The sequence below is a fragment of the Agrilus planipennis genome, unplaced genomic scaffold (genome assembly GCF_000699045.2).
Source record: "Agrilus planipennis isolate EAB-ADULT unplaced genomic scaffold, Apla_2.0 scaffold317, whole genome shotgun sequence".
Lineage (NCBI taxonomy): Eukaryota > Metazoa > Arthropoda > Insecta > Coleoptera > Buprestidae > Agrilus > Agrilus planipennis.
In genome coordinates this window covers 198,644-223,037 of record NW_020439372.1, presented here as the reverse complement: position 1 = coordinate 223,037, position 24,394 = coordinate 198,644, and the positions used below count along the sequence as shown (strand labels likewise).

At 33.1% G+C, this 24,394-nt stretch overlaps 1 protein-coding gene across 11 annotated transcripts in view; it reads right to left on the bottom strand.

Moving 5' to 3' along the window:
• LOC108742239 (longitudinals lacking protein, isoforms A/B/D/L) overlaps positions 1–24,394 on the bottom strand; it is a 124,524-nt gene that overhangs the window by 23,114 nt on the left and 77,016 nt on the right. Inside the window, exon 5 of one of the 11 annotated variants that reach the window (XM_025978849.1) lies at positions 2,292–2,739. The exons of 4 other annotated variants lie outside the window; for them this stretch is intronic. In XM_025978849.1, the coding sequence (XP_025834634.1) occupies positions 2,456–2,739 (284 nt within the window). In that variant the 3' untranslated portion in view covers positions 2,292–2,455. Of the gene's footprint in view, positions 1–2,291; positions 2,740–3,303; positions 3,579–4,717; positions 4,936–7,308; positions 7,572–11,838; positions 12,153–14,970; positions 15,189–22,662; positions 22,860–24,394 lie in introns of those variants that run through there. 6 more of the 11 variants (XM_025978869.1, XM_025978865.1, XM_025978854.1 and 3 more) reach the window with 6 other exon arrangements.

The following is a 24,394-nucleotide window of genomic DNA, read 5'->3' as shown; positions in this document are numbered from 1 at the left end:
ATTTTTAAAGGATTTAAAATCAGATGTTTCTCCTTCTAAAAATCCTTACAGGGACAATAAGTTCAGGAAAATTGGGATTCCTTTGCACACTTAAATGTCAGATAACTTTTTCAATACTAACCACATTCAAAGATACCATCTTTAATTAAAATAAATATGTGAAAAAATAACAATTAAAAGAAAACCTTTATTATATATCTGTATTATCTACAATACATTTAACATTTAACGACGAGCGCTATGTTTTACAAGCAGATGTCGTTCGAAATTTCTCTTCCAAAAACCCTTATAGGGACAATAAGTGCAGGAAAATTGAGGTTCTTTTCCACACAGATATGTCAGATGCCTGTTTAGATATGTCTTGTGTTTGTACCGTTTTCTACATCGATCACATTCAAAATCACCACCTTAAATTGAAATAAGTATGGTACTTAGTAACATTAAGAATAAATTGTTGCTAAATTTAATAAGTAACCTATAGTCTATGGTTTTTATTGTCTAAAAATTTTAATAGGTATTATTTTGTCGTCTTGAAGACTTGCAAATATCGCTTTTTATTAGGCAAGTACTCAATAGCAGGTAGGGTCAGCAAAACAATTTTTCCAGTGCAGTACTGCTCTAGAACCACAAATTTATTAAATCAAACCAATTTAAAGTCTGTCATAAAATTTAGTGATCTTTTTTTATATCATTCTTGTCACAAATTGAAAGCTAATATAAAAAGAAAACGAAGTTAATTTCGCCAATTAACTTCGTTTTCTTTCTATACAAAAACAGACGATATTAACTTCTTAACACACAACATGAAAGCTAATACATATGTTCATCTATTTTGCAAGAGGTATAGATTTTTATTATCTAAAGCACTTTTAAAAGATTTGAAACTTATGGACGAACGCCGTGTTTTGTGAACATATGTCGTTCGAGATTTCCTTTTCGAAAACCTTTGTATGGACAACAAGCGCACTTAAATTGAGGTTCTTTTCCACACTCATTTCTTCGATGACTTTCTAGAGTTCTCTTATGCGTGTATGACCTGAAACACACAGGACAACGATATTCGGTTGATACATGACCGCATTTGTACTTGGAATGGCGACGAAGGTCGGCCTGGTACTTGTACGATCTCCCGCACTTCATACATTTAGGACGTTTGTACCCGGAAGTATCTAAAAAAATATTCCATGTTAAGAGGTCAAGTATTTCATTGCAAAGTGATTTTCTTTGGCGAGTCACAACGCATGCAACGGCACGTTATATAATAGTACTTATTGAGCAGAGACGTAACAATAGGATGACAGAACGGGTAAAATGCCTCGGCGCGAGAAGACGTGAGGACAGAAAGAACCTATCATTTATTAAAAAACTTGGTAAATAATATTATTTTTGTATTTAATCAATTTACGTTAGGTATTAGTTTTAGAATGCATCCACTGCGCTCGGGCAATCCCCACTTTATATTTTTGAGAGAGTCAAATATGTACTGTTCGCTTCAGGAAGTTAGAGATACGCCCCTTCCCTTTATAAGGATGAGCCGTAGAATAATTGCAAATTCAATTATATTTGTCTGCGGAGCTCATTTCTCCACCGATCATCGAGCGAGAACTAGACAAAAGTGTACAGTACCATTTGAAAAATTATTTAAACTGCCTCGTTAAAATTTAAGAATATGCTTTATTTAAAAGCATATTTAGCCAAAAATAATAAGGTGAAGTGAATTAACTTAACGCTCTACACACCTATAAAACTTTTGCTTTGTTTTCTATTGTTAATTTATATACATTTTTGTTTTAAGAAATTGCTAAACATTTTCGTCTAGTACTGTACAGTTCTAGCCGATCTCTCAAACCCGCCCATCGAGAGCTCTGCTCGTTCAAGCTTGTTCCAACTATTTCTGTCATGCTCACGCCTAGTGTGTATTCTTTCTATCTTCTCGCAGATTTCTCCAAGGTCACAATTCCAACAAATTGAAATGGACTGTACTAACTTTTTACGAAATTTATTTGGGTCTCAAGAAAACTTAGTATAAATATATATCTACTTCTTGATTTATAAAGATGAAACTGCAATGTGAAGGTTTTTATATAAAAGAAGGGCCCCATCAGATAAATTTTCTACAAGTCTTAGTTGGTGTAGTCAAGTCACTGGTATTGAGTTGCATTATGAACTCCTCAATTATTCCATTACCCTTTCATGATGCGGCAGCTATAACTATCACATAAATTACATTTAGGGAGGATGAGGTTGGGGAAAAGCATATTACCAATAATAGAAACCATGTAAACGCTTGCTGAAAGATTTTACAAAAATTTTAATAAGAATTCTCTTACACCGTTTCGTCTTATTAGGCCATCGTCAACAGAGTAGAAATTACTACTATATTTAAAATATTTTAAATACAAATACAGAACTATACATTTCAATCATCTAGAATACTTTTTTACAAATTTGATATTTAGAGCTGAAAGCCGTGTATTGTGATCAGGTGACGTTCGAAATTTCCTTTTCGAAAACTCTTATAGGAACAGTAGGAGCATGTAAATCGAGGTTCCTTCCCACACTCAATTCTCAAATGAGTTTCTAGAGATGTCTTGTATTTGTACGACTTGAAACAAAAAGAACAACGATAATCGGCTGTCACATGACCGCATTGGTACTTGACATGACGATAAAGGTTGGGCTTGTGCTTGAATGATTTCCCGCACATTGAACATTTGTGACGCGTTTGTCCGGAAATATCTAAAAAAAAGTATTCCATATTTTAATATTAACTTATTGTTAGTTTTAGGAAAATTGGTTTTACCATTAAGAAAATTTGTGACCTTCAATAAAAATAAAGGTGACAATCTAACAATATCGGTGTCATTATGTAAATCCGTGAGTCGTTATGATGAATAGTGGCGAGTCATGACGTGTGCATTGGCGAGTTATTACGTGTGTAGTGGCGAGTTACTACGCGGGTAGTTGCGAGTCACAACGCTCGCAGTGGCGTGTCACGGCGAGAACAGTCGCGAGTCATAACGCGCGCAGTGGCGAGTCACGACGCGGCATTGGCGAATCATGACGCGCGTAATGGCGAGTCATGACACAGTGGTGTCACGGTGCACATAACGGCAAATTGAGGTATTACGAATGCTATAATTCCATCAATTTCTTGATGATGCGACACCAAAACCCGCTCACAAACGACTTAAGAAATACATACTTTTATTACTTATTTTAAAATGGTTATGAATTTTCTGCAATTATTGTCTTATTATACCTAAACCCCTAAACCCTAAATTAAAATAATATGTGAATTAATAGGTAAAATGAAGCCTTTATTGCATTCAATATTTGCATGTAGAGATATACATTTTCATTATATAAAACAATTTTAAAGGATTAGGACAATCAAGGACGAACGCCATGCATTGTTATTAAATGTCGTTTGAAATTTCCCTTCTGAAACCCCTTGTAGGGACAATAAGTGCACTTAAATTGAGGTTCTTTTCCACACTCAAATGTCAGATGAGTTTTTAGAGATGTCCTGTGTTTGTACCGTTTTCCACACTGATCACATTCAAAAATACCACCACCTTAAATTAAAATAAATACGTTAATAACCATTAACAGAAATTTATATTTAACATTTTAAACATGAAGAAACTAGACCTACAGGTTTTTAGTGTCTAAAATACTTTAATCTAACAAATGAAAAGACTTGATGATGAGATTCGAAATTATTTTTATTGCCTGCAACTACTGCTACCGTTTCGCCATTCCGTGCTTCATCAAGTGGATGAATTACGTTGTAATTTCTGAAAAGGACCTTGAAACTGTTACTTAGCATCATATTTAATTTGACGATTACCGTAAAAATGCCCAGAAAAACTCTTGGACGAATCTACAACAATAAAATATAGAATAAAGAATGTAATAATGGCAATAGTCATATGGTTGTAACAGTAGGTGGTAACAAAAGCACTTGAATCTTCGAGAGTTATAGAAAATGAAAATTTTTATTGTCACACAATTTGAAAATCGAAACACAAGCTTTATTAAAAGGAAAACTAACCTAAATAATCTTACGTAATAATAGTGTAATGGCAATGTAGCAACTATTTTAATTGTTTTGTCTTAATCTAATTGTGCAAAAATTCCTTACTTTCTAATTTCAAAACGATATATCAACTTATTAAGTATTGTTTGTTAAGCTTAGAATTATGGTATTAGTTTTATTAAAACAGTTATCATAAAGATAAATCAAAAGAGAAAAAACATAAGAGTATACCATGGACTATCATAAGAAATAAAAATGTAATACAGAAGTCTATTATAATGACGTCTAAAAAACTACTTCGTTTTTACTCTAAACTAAAACTTTAAGATTTCAAATTTTCAAATGTCATTATACGATTTCCAAATGCCACAAACCTTTGGAATCTAATAGTAACCTTACATCTAGAGTATAAAAAAAATAATAATGCATTCATTTTTAGTCAATACTAAAACTAGAAATAGTTTTGAATGTGAATTGTATATACGTATGTGGAAGCTTAAGATTACAACAAAATCAAGAATATGGTTTAAACAAGTTTACGTTAGAAAATGCATTTTGAAATGACAAGCTTTCTTGTCCGAAACATAATCAATAAAGGGATCAATAGCCTTCAAGTGGGCTCAGACAATTTATTGATTCATATTTCGGACATAAAATTGGCGTTGTAGTATAACTGTAAACATATAACGATTATGGTTTGATTGAGGCTCTATGTTCCCTGATCAAATGTTTTAAAACACATCCCTTCATACGGCTTTTGAATTGACACCTACGTAAAGGACAATAATAGTTTATTTTTGGTTTATTGTGTACAAGAGCGTGGCGTTCCAAAGATTCTTTCCTTTCAAATACTCTGTGACAAATAATGCACCAGAAAACTTCCCCATTCTCGTCTAAAATAAAAACAAAAACAGCACAATGTAAAATAAATAAATATAACAGAGAAAGAAGAAAATAAGTATGTAGATAGCATAGAAGTTCTCTACGAAATCATATATCTTAAAAAACTTTAAGTGAAAGAATAGAAAAGGAAAAATTGATAACGTAAACAAAACATAAGTAAATCTAAAGTATAGTAATAGAAAGGACAGTAAACAAAACAGTGTTTTTAGTGGTTAAAAGTAAAATAATTTTGTTAAATTATTTATTTATTTTATAAACAATTTAAGTATAGTACATTGTATCAAAAGTAAAAATGTATCTAATGATAAATAATTGTTTAAGAATTACATAATAATTCGTTAACGAAAATCATCCAATTTCTTCCCATTCGGTAAAATTTTTATTTCTCATATGCATACACTGGAATAAGTTCAATTAATTAAAACGTCATAATAATCACAAAGGTGTCTCTTATCAACAACTTCTTATTTTACTTTATTATACACATAGTAATCGTAAATATTGACTGGGGTGCCTTGATGTAAAGCAACAAAATGACACGAAACATTAATAGTAGATTGGCAATTATTAAAAACCGCACGTAGCTCGCAAGTGATATCATCACCAGGGGCGTACTTAGGAAATATTTCGTTTCCTGCAGGCACGGTAACAGTATTACACTTTCTATTTTGCTTTATGTCAATTCTCTAGCACTGAATTCAATTTGTTTTTAGCAGGAATGTTTAATATTAACATCGCCGGTGTGAGTACGGCCCTTAAACCTGCGAACGACGTGCTGTCTTTAGTAATCATACAAACGCAGAGTGCTTTAAAGCATATTTCAAACAGCCAATTAATTCACACCTAAACAATTAATAAATTACGATTACATTTACTTCTTTTTCAATAAAATCACATAATGAAGTGTAACTACGGAATGTTATTTCCAATAAATTATTTATCAGAACATACAAAAGACCCGCAACAGTAACAGTAATGACTGTACTTCGTAAGGTACAATCAATGTGAAAAAGGGCATTCACCGATTACTTTATTCCAAAAGTGTAAAATGTTTAGCCGCTAAGTGGTTCTTCAGGTGAGAGTTGTGTTTAAATGATTTCTGACAGAACTTGCATTTAAACTGCGGTTCCTTATTACATTCATATCGTATGTGCCTTAAAAGGGTACTCTTCCATTTGTAAGATGCTTTACAAACGACACAGGTATACGTTAACCCCGATTCTGAAAGAAATTTTTTCAATTAGTATTTTTTAGATCTCTTCTCTTAATTCCTACACGTATATGGCGACACTTACGTACATATACTGATGCAAAACGTCAATTAAATAATATTTATCAATAAACTATTTTAATTAAAATTATTTAATTACAAAATAAGTAAAACTGATTATCGTTACAATTATACGTTTAATTTTTAGTCTTGGTGAAGGCACTTTTACGACAGTATCGGATTACCACAAGCAAAAACCTGAAAATAAAGAAACAGTTTGTTTACAAATTCTAATTTTACAATCTTCCGTTTAGGTTTCTCACAAATTTATAATACATTACTTCTCAATAGTAAGGAGAACTTAAATTACACGCGACTGTCGCTTAGCCAACAACCGAGTAATTGGATCTATCTAGATGGCTAGTAGTGCGAGTGAGGCTCGCCACACAAAGCTCTGATTTAGTAGAGACTCGCCTCGTGAAAGCGACAGGCGCTTGTTTGACTCGTCGTGTGACTGCGAGTTCGCAGCATACGTAAAAGCGGCAGCCGCTTGTTTAGCTCGGAGCGTATTTGACTCGCCGTGTGAGAAGGATGACTCACATTTAGTTCTCTGCGTATGTAAAAAGCGGCAGCCGCTTATTTAGTTGGCCGCGTATCTCACCATGTGACAGCGACGGCTACCGCTAAGCTCGCTAGTTGAAAGCGGTATCAGTGCTGACAGCAAAATGTTATTTTAAGAAATTTATACAGTAAACTTACTATATTTTATACGTCATCAACGCGTATGAAAGTTGCCACAGCTTGTGGTGGAAGACTGTGATAGCGCAGAAGATGTAATTTTAAGCTATTTTTATGTTTCGCTCTGTAGGTACAGTCGGGAAATAAACACGAAAATCGAGGAGACTTTCCACATTCGTATTTCATGTGCCTCCACAAGTTTCTTTGTAACGTGTAACTTTTGTAACAGTTTTGACAGACAAATGATGACACTAAAACAAATAGAAAATGTTAGTTAATTTATTCGTATAACTTTGCGACATCATTACTATCCATTATACTTTTAAACATTACTTACCATTAAATCTTATTAAGGTAAATTGAAAATTACTAAGCGAATTACCAGATAAGTTTTATTTCTATTAACATATTACAATACTTCTGAAGCAATTTAAGGTGATAATTGATTATTTTCTTGATCTGTAAGTAATGATCGAGCTAATGAAGAGCTGGACGGTTTCATATGACGCGTTGTAATGTGGTGCATGATGTGAGCTTTCTGGTGAGATTTGTGTCCACAAATGTGACATGCAAACTTGGGCTGCTTTCCACAATAATCATTAATATGTCTTCTCAAACCCGTACGATACATATACCGTTTATCACACTGTGTACATTGAAATGGTTTTACTACCACATCTAAAACAACAAAAGAACATCAACCTTTCATAAAATTCGACTGAAAGGGTTAGTTTTAGGAAGAAAATTAATCAAGAGACATTAAATTTAACATCACTAATAAACCGTAAAATTTATTAGGTATGTTTCAGTGTACAATACATTTTATGCAGTAGTTGTATAAGAAACTACCACAAATGGCGCGGTAAACGCCATCTGTAGTACGATGCTACATTTTAGGATTACGTATGCTCCAACAAAAGGTCCATATAAATATATTTTTCAGCAAGTAAAATGTATCATCGTACTACAGATGGCGTTTACCGCGCCATTGGTGGTATTTTCTGAAACGCTCTCTTAAGACAGCAGGTAAAAGTTGGTCTGTGTTCTGTCGGAGCTGCCTGCGACGCGCTGATGAGATCCAAAAAGATCGAAATCGCGATCAGCCTCTGGCAGTTTCGACAGAATACAGACCACTTCGAATTATTTTATTCAGTAGTTGTATATTTTAATCTCCCGTTAACTAATACGAAAATGAACAAAAACCATGGCTAGTAAAGGCCTTCGTCGCCAGTTGATGAACTTACGGTGTCCTGATTCGGGTCGAAAGATCGTCATCGCTCGAAGTTGCTTCCTAACGTTTCGCTAGCACAAGTGGCGACGTACTTCAGAGGGTCTTGCATCTGCTTGCGGAAGCAACTTCAACACACAACGATCTTTAGATCCGAATCAGAACAGCATCAGATCACACAAAAACTTGTGCCAAGGCTTGTGGTCCAGGAATCGAATCGGTTTCCCCACGACGCTACGATTTAACTAGTAAACCACTGATTAAAAAAATTTAAAAATCAAAATAAATTATATTCTTTTACTTGGAAATGTCTTTTATTATATATTGGTTTAGCAAATGCTGCTTCATATTTGACATCCACCTCACACGATACAAGAACATCCTTCGTATTTACATTTAAATATCTGATATGGTCTTTTATAGATGACCCTACATAATTTCGTATTTCGTATGTCGTGTCTGTACAAATTTCATTGTAACACATAACCTTTTGTAACAATCTTGACATATGAAAGAAGAAACTAAAACGAAACATTTTTGTGTATATCATCTTCGACGACTTCCATTAAATTTTCAATGGATAATGAAGTAAATTATCTCATCGAAAATTCCTAGACAGGCTACCAGGTAGGTGTCACCTGTTTTACTACATTACAATGTTTCTTTGACAACAGATGCAATTTAAGATGATCCGGTCGTTTACAGACATATGAGCATAAATGACAAGAAAATCGTGGCTCCACTCCGCATTCGTAACGACTGTGTCTTTGAGCGTCGCTCTTCCACTTGTAGCTTCTGCCACACTTTTGACAGAAAAATCGCTGGCGATGAGCTGAAAATTTTTTTGAAGTTAATTTAAACATCGAAATCGTTTAGAGAACTAACATACAAACAATCGCTTACTTCTATTTAAGCAAACACTTAAAACGGCACTCCCATTTACTGGTACCTAGGTACTTTTGGAAAATATCTTTAAGTGTAATATTGTTCCTTATGTTTTTATGTGAAAAAAGCCGATGCATAAATAGCAAACAACATCATCCATTTCTAAACTGAGCGTTCAAAATTATTTTGAAATGTGCAACATTTTTAGCATTATTAGAGGTAAAGAGAAAGATTATACTTAATGGCCTACTTTTTATTTTACAAATCAGAAGAATTAAATTAAAATAAATACAGTAGGTACTGATTCGTATACTTTGTTAAGTTTCTCTAGCGATGTGACCTTCACTTTGTGTGCGCAAAGTGGAAAAGAACAGCACTAGGCCAGAAAAAAAAAGGAGACAATTCTCGGCCAAACTCTTAATCGGTAAGGAGCGTATAATCCGTACAGTACTGCACGGAAAAATTGGCCATTTTATCCACTACAATTGCATTGCTCAAATGTGCTGTTATTGGTACCAATTACTACTGAAAATATCAACGAGATGTTTATTTATATTTGAAGACATATTAAAGGCTTTAACGCTTGTTTTCGACTCGCACTACTATCATGAGTGAACAACACTTTTGGCAGGTACTGTATGAAAAAGTATGTTTAATGAACAAGAGTCGAGAGTATAATGAGCTTTTTTCTCCCTACTTACCATTTTGCCAGCGCGCATCCAAGACATTGGAAGGGGCACATCGCTAGAGAAAGTAAATGAAGTATAGTAATACCTATTACAAAAATGACGCCACCATTCGAGAAATTATAAAATAAAAAATCCCTAGCTACGCTCATTGTAAAAAAACATTTACAGGCAATAGTATTAATTATTCTATTAAAATTAGCAAGTTCAATATTTAAACTAATTTAAACTGAACACTCTGTAAACTTGTTTTAGTAAGGCTGCTTGTGAGTACCTGTTGCGGCTCACAACAGCTCAATATAAAGTAAATATCAATCTTCTGAATGTTAGTGTGATATATTCAAAATAATTTAAATTCTGGTCAACAACAAAAACCACTAATTCCAAAAATATTTTCATAGACTAACTGATTTTATTATAATACCGTACGTTAATTAATAAATATCACATATTTCATGTACTTAAGTAATTCATAAATCTTCAGAGTTGAGCAAATTTAACTCGATCACTATGGACGCAGAGAACATGATTCTCCATATTGCTTTTGTGTCGAAATTTTCTGCGACACGCAGGACACTGAAACTTCGGTTCGACGCCACATTCGAACTTCAAGTGTCTTACCAGATGTCCTTTTTGCTTATACGACGAAGAACATCTATAACACTTGTACCGTCCATATTCGTCTCTGGTAAAAGATACGTATCTGAAATCTAATTACAAGAACTGGTACAAATCATAGAAAATTAATTAGCAATTAAATACTAAATTGTAGTATTAAGATTGGGAGTTAATAATATCCCATAAATATTACTTTTGTACATAAATCGTAACAGTAACAGACTAAAGCGCACATCGTCTCATCACCAAAGCATTATTTGAGTTATTTCTTTCAGTCTCATTTTTACGCATGGATTTTTGAAACAGATGAGTAAATATCGTAAATCTTTCGTTATATTTGTTTATTTTTACTTAACACCTTCACAAAGATTATAATAATTCTGTGAGAACAAAACGTAGATAAATAACAACCAACAACAGTAAAATTAACATTAGAACGACAAATTAATTGGAATTCACAATCTGTAATCGCAACTTTCAATTTGAAATTTTGCAGTATTTCGTAATGTGTCTCTTTAAATCGAACTTTCTTGAAAATTTTGAGTGGCACAGGTGACATTCATAATTTTTAGGTTTACCACAGTCTAAGCTTTTGTGGCATGAAAACGATTTAAAATTTGTGTAGCCTTTTAGACAGCGTTCGCAATAAAACGGCATCCATCCTGAAATAGAAAGATTATTTTAGAACTAAATAAAATAGTTTATTTATTACAAACCAACTCTCACTATGTACTTACCTATACAAGATATATAAACGACGAGAATCCAAAATTATGTTAAACCAGAAAACAAAAATAAAAACATTACTACATATTTTTTATTCAACAGTATAATATATCAAATTACATTTTATAAAAATATGTTTATGTATTACAATATTGTCTATCAGTAATAGGTACGATTCTCGTATGAAAATCTTGTACATATATCATATTAAGAATAACAATTTATTTTTGTATATCATACACTATTTACCGTTGTACTTAACAAAACCTTTTAACTTTGATAAGTTATTAGGTCATTTACGACTACAAAAATTTAAGATAGAAATAAAGGACAATAACTATAGTAAGGTAAGTATTGCAATAAAACATGATATAACAAAACAGTGTACAAGTCACCGTATATGAGCATAAATAAGTTTTGTATGTACTTTATTATACGCGCATTTATTACAGTTCGCTCACGAAAAACAATACTTGAACGGGTTCGAAAATAAATGAAGCAAACCATACCGTATTAGGCTAGTTGTGACGCAAAGGGTGTTAACCGTAGAATCAAGGGAGACAAGCAATAACGACTACGCGGCGAACAGTAACGACTGTGCGGCGAACACGCGGCGAGCAACGTAGAAGACAAACTTTAGCCGCTTTACCAATGGCTATACGTTTGACAGTGCTAACCGCTATGTTCTTCTAAAGTAATTAGATTGTCTTAGTATCCCTGCGCCTGTTCATATTTAACGTTAACTCAGTCACAACACAATCATTATTATTGTGTCTCTTATAAAAATTAAAGTTTATTATCATAATCTTCCTTACAGTCAACGATCGTCTGATTTGTCGTTTACATTAAATAAAGATAAATGGCTCCGTCTCCGTCGGATGTTTTGGTACTCGTCTTTAAAAACAATTACAAAGTCTCTGGCGGGATTCCATATGATGCTGTGAATGCACATGAGATGTTTAATGACGTGCGTCTTTTGGAAACCGCGATAAGAGCATTTCGGACAGCCGAACATCGGCTCTTTGCCGCATTCGTACTTCTTGTGCCTGGCAAGAGTTGACTTTACGGAATATTTTTTATTACAACCATCACATCTAAAGCATTTTTTACGATCATCTGAAAAGAAATGACGTTAAGTTTAGAATTACGACTGCTTATACCGCGCTAGATTAGTATCTGAAAGGAAGTGTTTGTTAGTTTGAGTAAACACCAGAAGCAGCAGTATATGTACAAATGGGATCGAATAATTCTATTTTACAAGATAATAATGGCGAAAAAATAACACTAGTTTAATAAGAACAATTTAAACAGTGGCGTTACATTGAAACAACAGAATTATTAATATGAAATATTCTGAAAACCTCAAATTAATGAGGGAAAAAATTGTTGCTGTCACACCCCCGCCGGGAATCGGACCCGGGACCTTTCGCTTGACAACAGCAACAATGTTTCCCTCATTAATTTGAGGTAGCGTGTAGTGGGTAAAAAAAATTCAAAAATGGATTTTCAGAATAATATTTCATATTAAACTAATTCACTTCGAAAAGACGTATAAATTGTATGTATGTTTAAGAATTATTAATGATTTTGTGCAGCACCTGAAATTTTAATAAAACAGACAGTTTTTCAATAAACATTTATTACTTTACGGCTTCGTTAATATAAAACATGCTTATTTTTCATATGAGCTGTTAATAGATCTTTACGTCTGAAACGTTTGAAACAAAAACTACACTCGTGCGATGGTTCCTTTCCACATTCGTGGGTCATATGCCTCTTCAGAGTATATTGTGATCTGTAGTTACGTCCACACGTTTGACAAATGAAGTCTTTCATCCCTAAAACATTAATTTTATATTGTAATTCGAAAACAAAACATCTTCTATAAATTATTATTATTATGTAGAATATCAGGCGGCTCAAATGCTTTTAGGATTAGTGAAAAGTTTAAAAAATGGTTTTCCTTTTGGTAGATAATAACTTAAGATACCTGTGAAGTCTTCATTGTTGTTTTACTANTTTCTGAAGAATAATAATATAGGTACTCACTTTTCAGTGAATACCTATATTATTATTCTTCAGAAATATAATAATACCATTGCATATTAGTAAATATTAATGGAAGAAAGTGAAAATATTAACTAAATCGGTAAAATAAGTATTTAAAAGCTAAATAAATTCACGGGAAGAAACTCAAAACTGCATCAGAATTTCAATGACAGAAAATAATGTTTCAAATTGTAATAATGCTTTCTTACCTGCAAATAAAATAACAAAGAATGCCAATGCAATTTACTCCCTTATTATAAAAAAAATTGACTCGTTTAAACTAGGTTTATTGATAGAACAATGAATTAGAAGCCTAACGGCATGTCAACGCCAATTCATTATTGCGAATTGTGAGGTTTCTCGCTTGACGCAACGTTGAAGTCTCTTTACAATAATTCCGTTTTTGACATAAATAAATGATTACATCAGTACAAAATACCTGCTCAGGTACACTTAAAAATACTAGCTTTACAGTGAAGTATTTTGATCACTCTATTTTCGAAAAAATGCTTTCCATTTTACTCTGAAGAAAAGTCAATCTTTTACTGTCTTACTCTTAGAATACAGATTTAAATACGTAATGCAACATGTATTTTCACTGTTTCCCACAAGTTTGTTTATATCTCAGTAAGTTCCAATTACTAATAAATTCATTCTTCAATCACAAGACTTGAAATTTAATTATAACTAAATGATTTATTATAAAAATTACAAATCAATAAGATTTGGCAAATATTATTAATAGCAAAAGTAAATGCGTTTATATTTGTTCCTAATACGTTTGAGACAAAAATATTATTAACAAATATTAAATAGGTATTAAAACTACTCGTTTTTGTTGTCATTCAGTCATAAGAATAAAAATGAAAGGTTTATTCCAATTATTATACCTATTAAAAAAAATCAAATTTTCAATCAGATTGTTCTTTTTGGAGACAAAAACTGTCCTCGCAATCCCGTCCATGTTTTACTAACTACATTAAATATATTCTTTAGCAATTATTGTTGGAAAATTTTTGTTTGCCTAATATTAATTGCACCATTTGTTCAAAAGACACTGCTCGTTAAGTTCGTTTTATTAAATTGCCTATAATGTCTTGTATATATTTCGGAAACTTTCGGTGTACTGGGGATGTCTTGTAGCAACATGCAGATTCAAACTATGCTTTTGCTTAGCGCCATGAGAACAATAAGGACATTTGAATGACGGCTCCTTGCAGCATTCGTATCTTACATGACGTGCCAAACTTGATTTATATTTGTATCTCTTATCACAGACGGAACAATGAAGTGGCCAAGATTGTACATCTAAAAGATAATTTCAATTTATTAATTACTAAAACGTTGCTTATGTCTAAGTAATAAATTACACTGTCCTACTACAAGAAATGCAGCTGATAGGTTAGCAAATAGGTAGCAGCTTCTTCAGCGTTATTGCAATTTCTTCAACAATTTTGTAAATAGTCTAAATAAACATATGGCCGGTGTACTTCTTATAAATAATTACTAAAAGCTGTAAATAAAGTACTGCTGCATGTATCTAAAAATTCATTTTATTGCTTAAAAATATGAACATTTTGATCATCAGTGTCATAAAACATTTTTAACCGCTAGAAAATTAGAAAACAATTGCAGTATTAGTTTGTGAACCATTTACATATAAGCATTTGTTGCAGAACAACGGAAAATTTTAAACAATTAATATGCAATACTCATTACTTTATAAATGTAGAACCAATTTTTTTAATATACTTTAAACGATCTCTAATAAATATTCTAAATTTCTCAGTCTAAATAACAGTCTTTTGGTCTGCTAATTTTCGAAAATGTTGAACCGATTTTGATGAGACTTCACAAACATTTAGTTTCGGGTAAAAGCTATTAAAAGGTAAAGTCGGTCTTAATAAGCCCAACCGTAATTGTGAGTTTTATGAGTTTTAATATAATGTAGCTTCAAATTGTCCTTTCTCTTGCATAAGAAAAAACAGCCTTCGATTTGACACCTGAAAGTAGCTGGTTTGCCACATTCATATTTACGATGTCTCGATAGATTAAAGGAATATTTGTACACTGCTCCACAATCTTCACATTTATATCCTGAACCTGAAAATCGTTCTGCATTAATTACATTACTACATAGGTAGGAAGATCAAAGCAGAAACTCATCAAAGAAATTAATTTTACTGACTATGTTACAACCTATCTTAAAAAAAACGAAGAAAAATGCTGGTGTTGTTACACCCTCGCCGGGAATCGAACCCGAATTAGTATATTAATATATACATGCATTAGTTCGACGAATATGTGACCTAATAGGTATATGTCGTCGTTGGTGTTGTCACCTTCCCGGGTTCGATTCTCAGCGAGGGTGTGACATTAGCAACAATTTTTCTTTGTTAATTTGAGGTACTATCTAATAGGTAAATGAATTTTCACATTAATATTGAATATTTATTGTGCCACTAAATATGGGCTGGGTACCTGGTTTGGATGTGATAAGTAGTGGATCCTGCACTTTTTTTCGATCCGGCCGGCAACCGGATAATGATACCTTGTAGACGTTTAGTGTTTATAAACATTATAGGCTCATTTCAATGGTTTCAATTCAACCTTCTCATTGAAAATTCGCCAACCAAGAATTACAATTTCATTTGTTTAGTGTTTAAATGATTTTTTGAACGGGCGGTAATGTGGTTTAGGGCGTTGGTGAGGCTGGTATTTGGGGAAAGTTCGCCAGAACGAAGACATAAACTGTTAATCATAGTGGTTTTGCCGAGCACCCGGCGCAGCTAGTGCCGAGTTCCCTGTTATCCGATACCCAGTGATATTACTGTCAGGTACATCTCTAGTTCACATTTCTTTTGCCGCTTGGAGCGAAGAGAGTAGAATAGAATTGCAATTAACTACGTAGCTATGAAGCCATGCCAAACTATTAAAAGAATTTACTGAATCAGTTCAGTAGTTCCAGAGATCGTCCAGAAGTCTTATGTTTTGTGACCAAAACCTCCACCTCTTTTGTTTAGACCCTGTTGTAAATTGTCATGTACCTCGCTTTCTATTTCATCGTCTCTCTCTACATCTTATCNAATTTTTTTAAATAAATTACGGCAACGAGCGCAGCAAAGTCTGTTTATTCAGCATAAATACATTATATGTATAAGTACGACAAAAGAAGACTAACACCATCAAAATGTAAAATTCTGTTTAAAGAATTCTGCATAACGACATTTCAAGAGGATGTGTCGTTTAAGAGAAGACTTTTGAGTAAACTTTCTATTGCACTTCTCGCACCGAAACCTCGGTTCAACATCCTCACATTCTCCACGTATGTGCCTCAATAGGCTGTAGCGAAATTTATATTGCTTGCCGCACTTTTGACATTGGTGTTTTTCATTTTCAATACAGTCTAAAAAAGGAAACGAAATTAGTATTATAAATTCCACAATTTAATACATAACAAATCCCCTCCGGATTTACGTTTGTAGGGGAGGGGTAAATTATACTCACTGCAGTAATTCATCCTTAATTAAAGTTCCTTTTAACTAACACCACCCGTTAGTTACAACCCTGTGTAAAAGTGTTTATTACTTTAATAATTTTAATAATTCAGTGTACGTAATCAACAGGCAATTTCATTTTATATCAGACAATAAAAACTACACTGCTTAGAATATTCATTTAATTATCTAACAATAAAAGTTTGGCGAAACAAAACTTTAAAATGTATTTTATTACTACATTTATGTGTATCTACACAAATCACGTATAGAAATAACAATTACAATAATATAATATATTATACATAACTAACAATGATAAGATAGTGCCATATTGTAATAACTAATGAAAAGTGACGAATACTATCACCATTTCATTTAGCAAATAGTTTTTTTTTTTTTATTTAACAAACTATTTTTCACAGAAATAGTTCTACGTAAAACAAGAAACACTAAGACGGACTAGATTAAGTCAATAAGCAGATTTACTCTTGCATTAATAAAGTTTAATTTCTAAAACATACAATTTATTATTATCAGAAATACGATGTGATCGGAATGTATCAAATTTTTTAAACAAAAGTGCCAGAAAATAGAAATGGACACTATCATGGGCATATCCATGTATGAGAAGGGTGAGCAAATGTCGCCTCCTGCTCCACAAGACCAACTTGCAGTCAGTTGGTGAACTGACGCTGCTCTGATTCAGGTCTACAGGCCGTCGTCGGTTGGAGTTGCTACCTAACGTTGCGCTAGCTCGAATTTCTTCAAAGGTCCTTTCATCTCCGATCCGTGATCCACATCCAGCATTGGAGATTGCAAAACGATAGGAAGCATCTCTAACCGACACGACGACGACCTATAGACCCGTATCATGGTAGCGTTAGAACATATCACTAAAATTTATGCCAAGAATGTACAATATCAAAATCCTGAGACTTTTACCGAACACTTTTGCCAAAATTTCAAAAAGGAAACAACTTTTTTCTATGATGTTCTTTACCCTCGGTCACTGAAATAAAAAATTTTGAAAAAGATTACATGTTACGAAGAAGACTAAAGACAGGAGTTTTGTAATTAATAGTTGNAGGTCTACAGGCCGTCGTCGGTTGGAGTTGCTACCTAACGTTGCGCTAGCTCGAATTTCTTCAAAGGTCCTTTCATCTCCGATCCGTGATCCACATCCAGCATTGGAGATTGCAAAACGATAGGAAGCATCTCTAACCGACACGACGACGGCCTGTAGACCCGCATCATGGTAGCGTTAATTCATGACATATCACCAAGATTTATGCCAACAATCTACAAATTATTTATCAAAATCCTGAGGCATCTACCGAACACTTTTGTCAAAATTTTAAAAAGGAAACAACTTATTTCTATGTGGTTCTTGAACTTCGGTCACAGAAACAAAAAATTTTGGAAATGATTAGATGTTACGAAGAAGACAAGAGACAAGAGCAAAAACTTAGCGCCAACCGAATGAGTTTAAAAAATATTATCAGTAACAAAAAATAGAAAACGATTTCGTCTGCTGTAAAATTTTATGGGCGGTTTTCCGGACCGTCTTTAAACTATTATTGGTCCTGGGAACATGAGGATGACGGGCCGCCTATGACTTTGACAGAGACCTATTTTGTTAAAACAGCCAAAACGAGTAAACAAAATTGTAAACTTATTGAACAATTATTTTTATTTCTTTACAATCATAATGAATGAATAGATAATTGTAATGTGATCCGGAACATTAACATTAGTCCTTAAAGTTCTGTGATTATTGAAAAGTTTTGATAAAAGCAAAATCGTCAATCAATTGTTCAAAATATATGTCCTTTGAACACATCACATTCTATGGACATTAGTGGCATACTGGTCAATCTTTTTTGAAGCATTGTACTTTTGAATTCTTTTTTTATCCTTTTTAATTTTGAGAAAGGGCGCTCCCCAATAGTAAATGAATTATTATCGTGCTTAAAAATATTTTTAATGCATTTTCTACATTTGGAAGGGTATTTCCAATTTTGTTTTGTAATTAATAGTTGATTCCCTCAAAATAAATATATTTATCGGTAGAAACTAGATGGCCCTGTCGGTCACAGGGTTCATCATCATTTCTTCATAATAAATTGTACTGCGACATTCACGCACTTCTATAACTTCACAATTTTATCTCTCATCTATGCAAAAGTCTGGATATGCCCATGAATATTATACTTCGTTTACTTTCTGTAGCGATGTGACCTTCAGTTTGACCGGCGCAAAGTAGAAAAGAACAGCACTAGGCCAGAAAAGGAAGGAGACAACTCTCGGCCAAACTCTTCACCGGTGAGGAACGTATAATCCGTACAGTACTGCACGGAAAAATTGGCCATTTTATCCACTACAATTTCATTGCTCGAATGTTCTGTTATTTGTACCATTTACCATGTTTATTTATATTTGAAGGTATAATGAGCTTTTTTCTCCCTACCTACGATTTTGCCAACGCGCATCCAAGACATTGGAAGGGGCACATCGCTACAGAAAGTAAATGAAGTATACATACGTAATGTGGATCACTTTACAAAACTTTCTAGGTATGTACAGCTCGTATATGACGCGTCAGGTTGGTCTTATGATTAATGTAGACCTTTCCGCAGAACGGACAAGTGTACTTAGCCACAACGTTTACATTAAGAGACCTCGGATTCATTTTCTTTACAGTCATATTGTGGGCCACACGCATGTGCCTCAACAAATTCGCTCTTTGGTTGATGTAAACTTTCCCACAAATCTGGCAAACGAATTTTTTACACGGGTACCTTGCTATTTCGTGCTTAGGACGAAAATTTGACGTTTCTAAAAGCAAAGAAAAGTTAATGAAGCTATTTATTCGTGAATACATTGAGAAACGATGACCAACCACTTTAATACTAAACATTCTACAATTAAAAGGCAGTAAAAACAGGTATATACAATTTCAAATTATATACAAACAGTTTAACTATTCCGTATTTAAAATAGAACATATAGGGGTAGTTGCAATAATTAAAACAAGAAGGTACTACAAAATTTATAATAAAGCAGCACTTTATTTACTTTCCTTGCGTTTTTTATACAACATACATAAATGCATTAGTTTATAAGTAGCTTTGAACATTTTTAAGTATAAACAGCAAACAAGTACGTACAGATATCTTAAACAACTGGAACCAAAGTGTACTGTTAACCATGTTTGTTAAGCTAACACGACTAGTCAATGAGTATAACTCAAAAGAGATCAGCAAATTTCGCAGCGAAACATGAACAGTTCGGAAAGTAATAAGACCATTAGTGCTACATGAACAGATATTTCAGTAACAAACAAGGGTACTCGCTATGAAACACGAATACTTCACAAAATAAAAAAGTTACTCGCCGTGAGACTGCAACCAAATCAACGGTACCCTTTGCGGAACAGATGGATATTTAACTAAATAGGAATGATACTCGCCACGAATACTTCACTCGCCAGGAAGTACGGATTACTCACAGTTTAGCATAATTGCAAGACACGGCTAATTCCTAAAATAATATGATTACTCGCCCAAAAATACGGATTATCCGCAAAATAGAAAGGTTATCCGTAACGAGAATTGTAAATAAAAAAACAAAATTCACCGCGATCCATATCATTGTGTGTTCTATGCCTCGACTACAATCTACCAGAACATACAACGGTTTAAATTGATGATCCAATTACTTCACATGTCTATTGTGTTTTTTATACGATCTTCTCTAATCGGTTTTCAATTTTACTTTGACCTGTTAGGATTAGCCTCGTGGTGTTTTTCCGCATGTCTCCGGCCAATGTGCGTTCTTAAATGAAATTTATGTTTGAATCTTCTTCCACAGTATCCGCATTCAAACTGCGGTATTACGGCGCATTCACGTTTCACATGCCTCGCAAGAGTGTACTTTCCTACGTACTCTCTGCCACAACGGCCACACTGAAATTTACCCGTGGTTTGGTTCACTACAAACATAAAGGTACGTTAGCACAAAAAAACTCTGTCAATATACAAAGTTTGGCGAAGAAAACCAAGCTGAAACAACTACTTAGTCGCTGTCACATAAGGATTTCTATTTTCCTTATAAGAACATGGACTAATACGTAACCGCACTCAATGAAATCATAAGGACACTATCGCAATTATTTCTTTTATTATACATATATGTAACAACTTACTCAATTTTTTGCTTTTACTACAATATATTATTAGAACCGGTGCACTTTTCCATGTGCTTTCTTCCAATGTGCGTCTTCATATTAAATTTATGTTTGAATTTTCTCCCACAACCGCCACATTCAAACCGAGGTAGGACGCCACATTCGCATTTCATGTGCCTCCGAAGACTACCTTTTTCCGCGTATCTTCTTCCACAACGATTACATTTAAATTTAGCCACAGATTGGTACGCTACAAATAAAAATACGTGTAAGCAAACACACAAACAAAACACACAGAATTGTCACTACGCAGATTATATTGAAAACAGAGCCAAAACAGTCGCTTACAAATAAAAGAAACTTTATTGTAAAAAAATGTCATACCTATACATTTTGTTTATAAATATCAATATATATATTAGAGGCTGTAGGATGGGCTGTTACTGACGAAAGTAAATTTTTCATGATTTAAATGTATACAGTCAATTACACGCCTGAATGTAGGTAACCAACCACACACCCGAATAAGACCCGTCCAATTTTTTCCAATTGTTTATTTCTATTTCGAATACGTTAAAGTCGAAATTTTTAATTTTAACATTTTAAATATACGACATATCTAAAGCAAACCTATGACATAAGTGGATCTTTTAATTAAACAATGTAATAGTTATCAAATTCGTAAATATATATAAACGCTGTAATAAATGCAGATGAAATTTTACAAAACCCCAACCTTTTCAGTACCTCAATATCGCCTCCCTTAACCCTACCATGCGTAGCAACAAAATTTATTTATGCAGAAATACTAAGTTAATGTTGCTACTTCATATGACTTCTAATTATATGGGCTTGTAACTGAAATTTGTAAGTACATTTTTTTCCACAATAACCACATTCAAGCTGGGGTGTTACTTGACATTCGCGCTTTACGTGTCGAGTAAGGATATCTTTCCTTGTATAACTCCTTCCACAGCGTATACAGGGAAATATTTTTTCTTTCTTTCGTCTAACTAAAAAAAAAAATACGAAAACGTTTAAAAGCAGCAAACAGGTAGGTATTTATTATTAACAAAAGTTAAAGCATCATCTTGATCTTATATACAATTAGAAACAAGCACAGCATACTCTTAAAATAAAATATTTATTTTAATAGGTAATGGAAACCCCATAAAACTCACATTATAAACGGAGAAATACAGCTACTTTTATTTTTTATAGGAGAATTGAATTATAAATACTTATCAACAAACTTTTTACAAGACCTATACAGCAAAAATTTAGTAAAAATTACATCATTGTGGAGTGTATACTAATTATGTGACCTTTCAAATGATGTGTATGTTTAAATCGCTTTCCGCAAAATGTACATTGGAACCTAGGGATGACAGAGCACTCCCGGTTAATATGTCTGGATAATATATTCTTCGTTGTGTACGCCTTATTGCAACGATCACACACGTAGGGTTTTCTTTGCTCTAAAAAATGTACGAATTAAATGAGTGTAAGTAATAAGGTGATAGCTCGANAAAAATGCTGGTGTTGTTACACCCTCGCCGGGAATCGAACCCGAATTAGTATATTAATATATACATGCATTAGTTCGACGAATATGTGACCTAATAGGTATATGTCGTCGTTGGTGTTGTCACCTTCCCGGGTTCGATTCTCGGCGAGGGTGTGACATTAGCAACAATTTTTCCCTCATTAATTTGAAGTAGCGTGTAGTGGGTATAAAATTCAAAAATGAATTTTCAGAATAATATTTCATATTAAACTAATTCACTTCGAAAAGACGTATAAATTGTATGTATGTTTAAGAATTATTAATGATTTTGTGCAGCACCTGAAATTTTAATAAAACAAAGACAGTTTTTCAATAAACATTTATTACTTTACGGCTTCGTTAATATAAAACATGCTTATTTTTCATATGAGCTGTTAATAGATCTTTACGTCTGAAACGTTTGAAACAAAAACTACACTCGTGCGATGGTTCCTTTCCACATTCGTGGGTCATATGCCTCTTCAGAGTATATTGTGATCTGTAGTTACGTCCACACGTTTGACAAATGAAGTCTTTCATCCCTAAAACATTAATTTTATATTGTAATTCGAAAACAAAACATCTTCTATAAATTATTATTATTATGTAGAATATCAGGCGGCTCAAATGCTTTTAGGAATGGACGCAGAGAACATGATTCTCCATATTGCTTTTGTGTCGAAATTTTCTGCGACACGCAGGACACTGAAACTTCGGTTCGACGCCACATTCGAACTTCAAGTGTCTTACCAGATGTCCTTTTTGCTTATACGACGAAGAACATCTATAACACTTGTACCGTCCATATTCGTCTCTGGTAAAAGATACGTATCTGAAATCTAATTACAAGAACTGGTACAAATCATAGAAAATTAATTAGCAATTAAATACTAAATTGTAGTATTAAGATTGGGAGTTAATAATATCCCATAAATATTACTTTTGTACATAAATCGTAACAGTAACAGACTAAAGCGCACATCGTCTCATCACCAAAGCATTATTTGAGTTATTTCTTTCAGTCTCATTTTTACGCATGGATTTTTGAAACAGATGAGTAAATATCGTAAATCTTTCGTTATATTTGTTTATTTTTACTTAACACCTTCACAAAGATTATAATAATTCTGTGAGAACAAAACGTAGATAAATAACAACCAACAACAGTAAAATTAACATTAGAACGACAAATTAATTGGAATTCACAATCTGTAATCGCAACTTTCAATTTGAAATTTTGCAGTATTTCGTAATGTGTCTCTTTAAATCGAACTTTCTTGAAAATTTTGAGTGGCACAGGTGACATTCATAATTTTTAGGTTTACCACAGTCTAAGCTTTTGTGGCATGAAAACGATTTAAAATTTGTGTAGCCTTTTAGACAGCGTTCGCAATAAAACGGCATCCATCCTGAAATAGAAAGATTATTTTAGAACTAAATAAAATAGTTTATTTATTACAAACCAACTCTCACTATGTACTTACCTATACAAGATATATAAACGACGAGAATCCAAAATTATGTTAAACCAGAAAACAAAAATAAAAACATTACTACATATTTTTTATTCAACAGTATAATATATCAAATTACATTTTATAAAAATATGTTTATGTATTACAATATTGTCTATCAGTAATAGGTACGATTCTCGTATGAAAATCTTGTACATATATCATATTAAGAATAACAATTTATTTTTGTATATCATACACTATTTACCGTTGTACTTAACAAAACCTTTTAACTTTGATAAGTTATTAGGTCATTTACGACTACAAAAATTTAAGATAGAAATAAAGGACAATAACTATAGTAAGGTAAGTATTGCAATAAAACATGATATAACAAAACAGTGTACAAGTCACCGTATATGAGCATAAATAAGTTTTGTATGTACTTTATTATACGCGCATTTATTACAGTTCGCTCACGAAAAACAATACTTGAACGGGTTCGAAAATAAATGAAGCAAACCATACCGTATTAGGCTAGTTGTGACGCAAAGGGTGTTAACCGTAGAATCAAGGGAGACAAGCAATAACGACTACGCGGCGAACAGTAACGACTGTGCGGC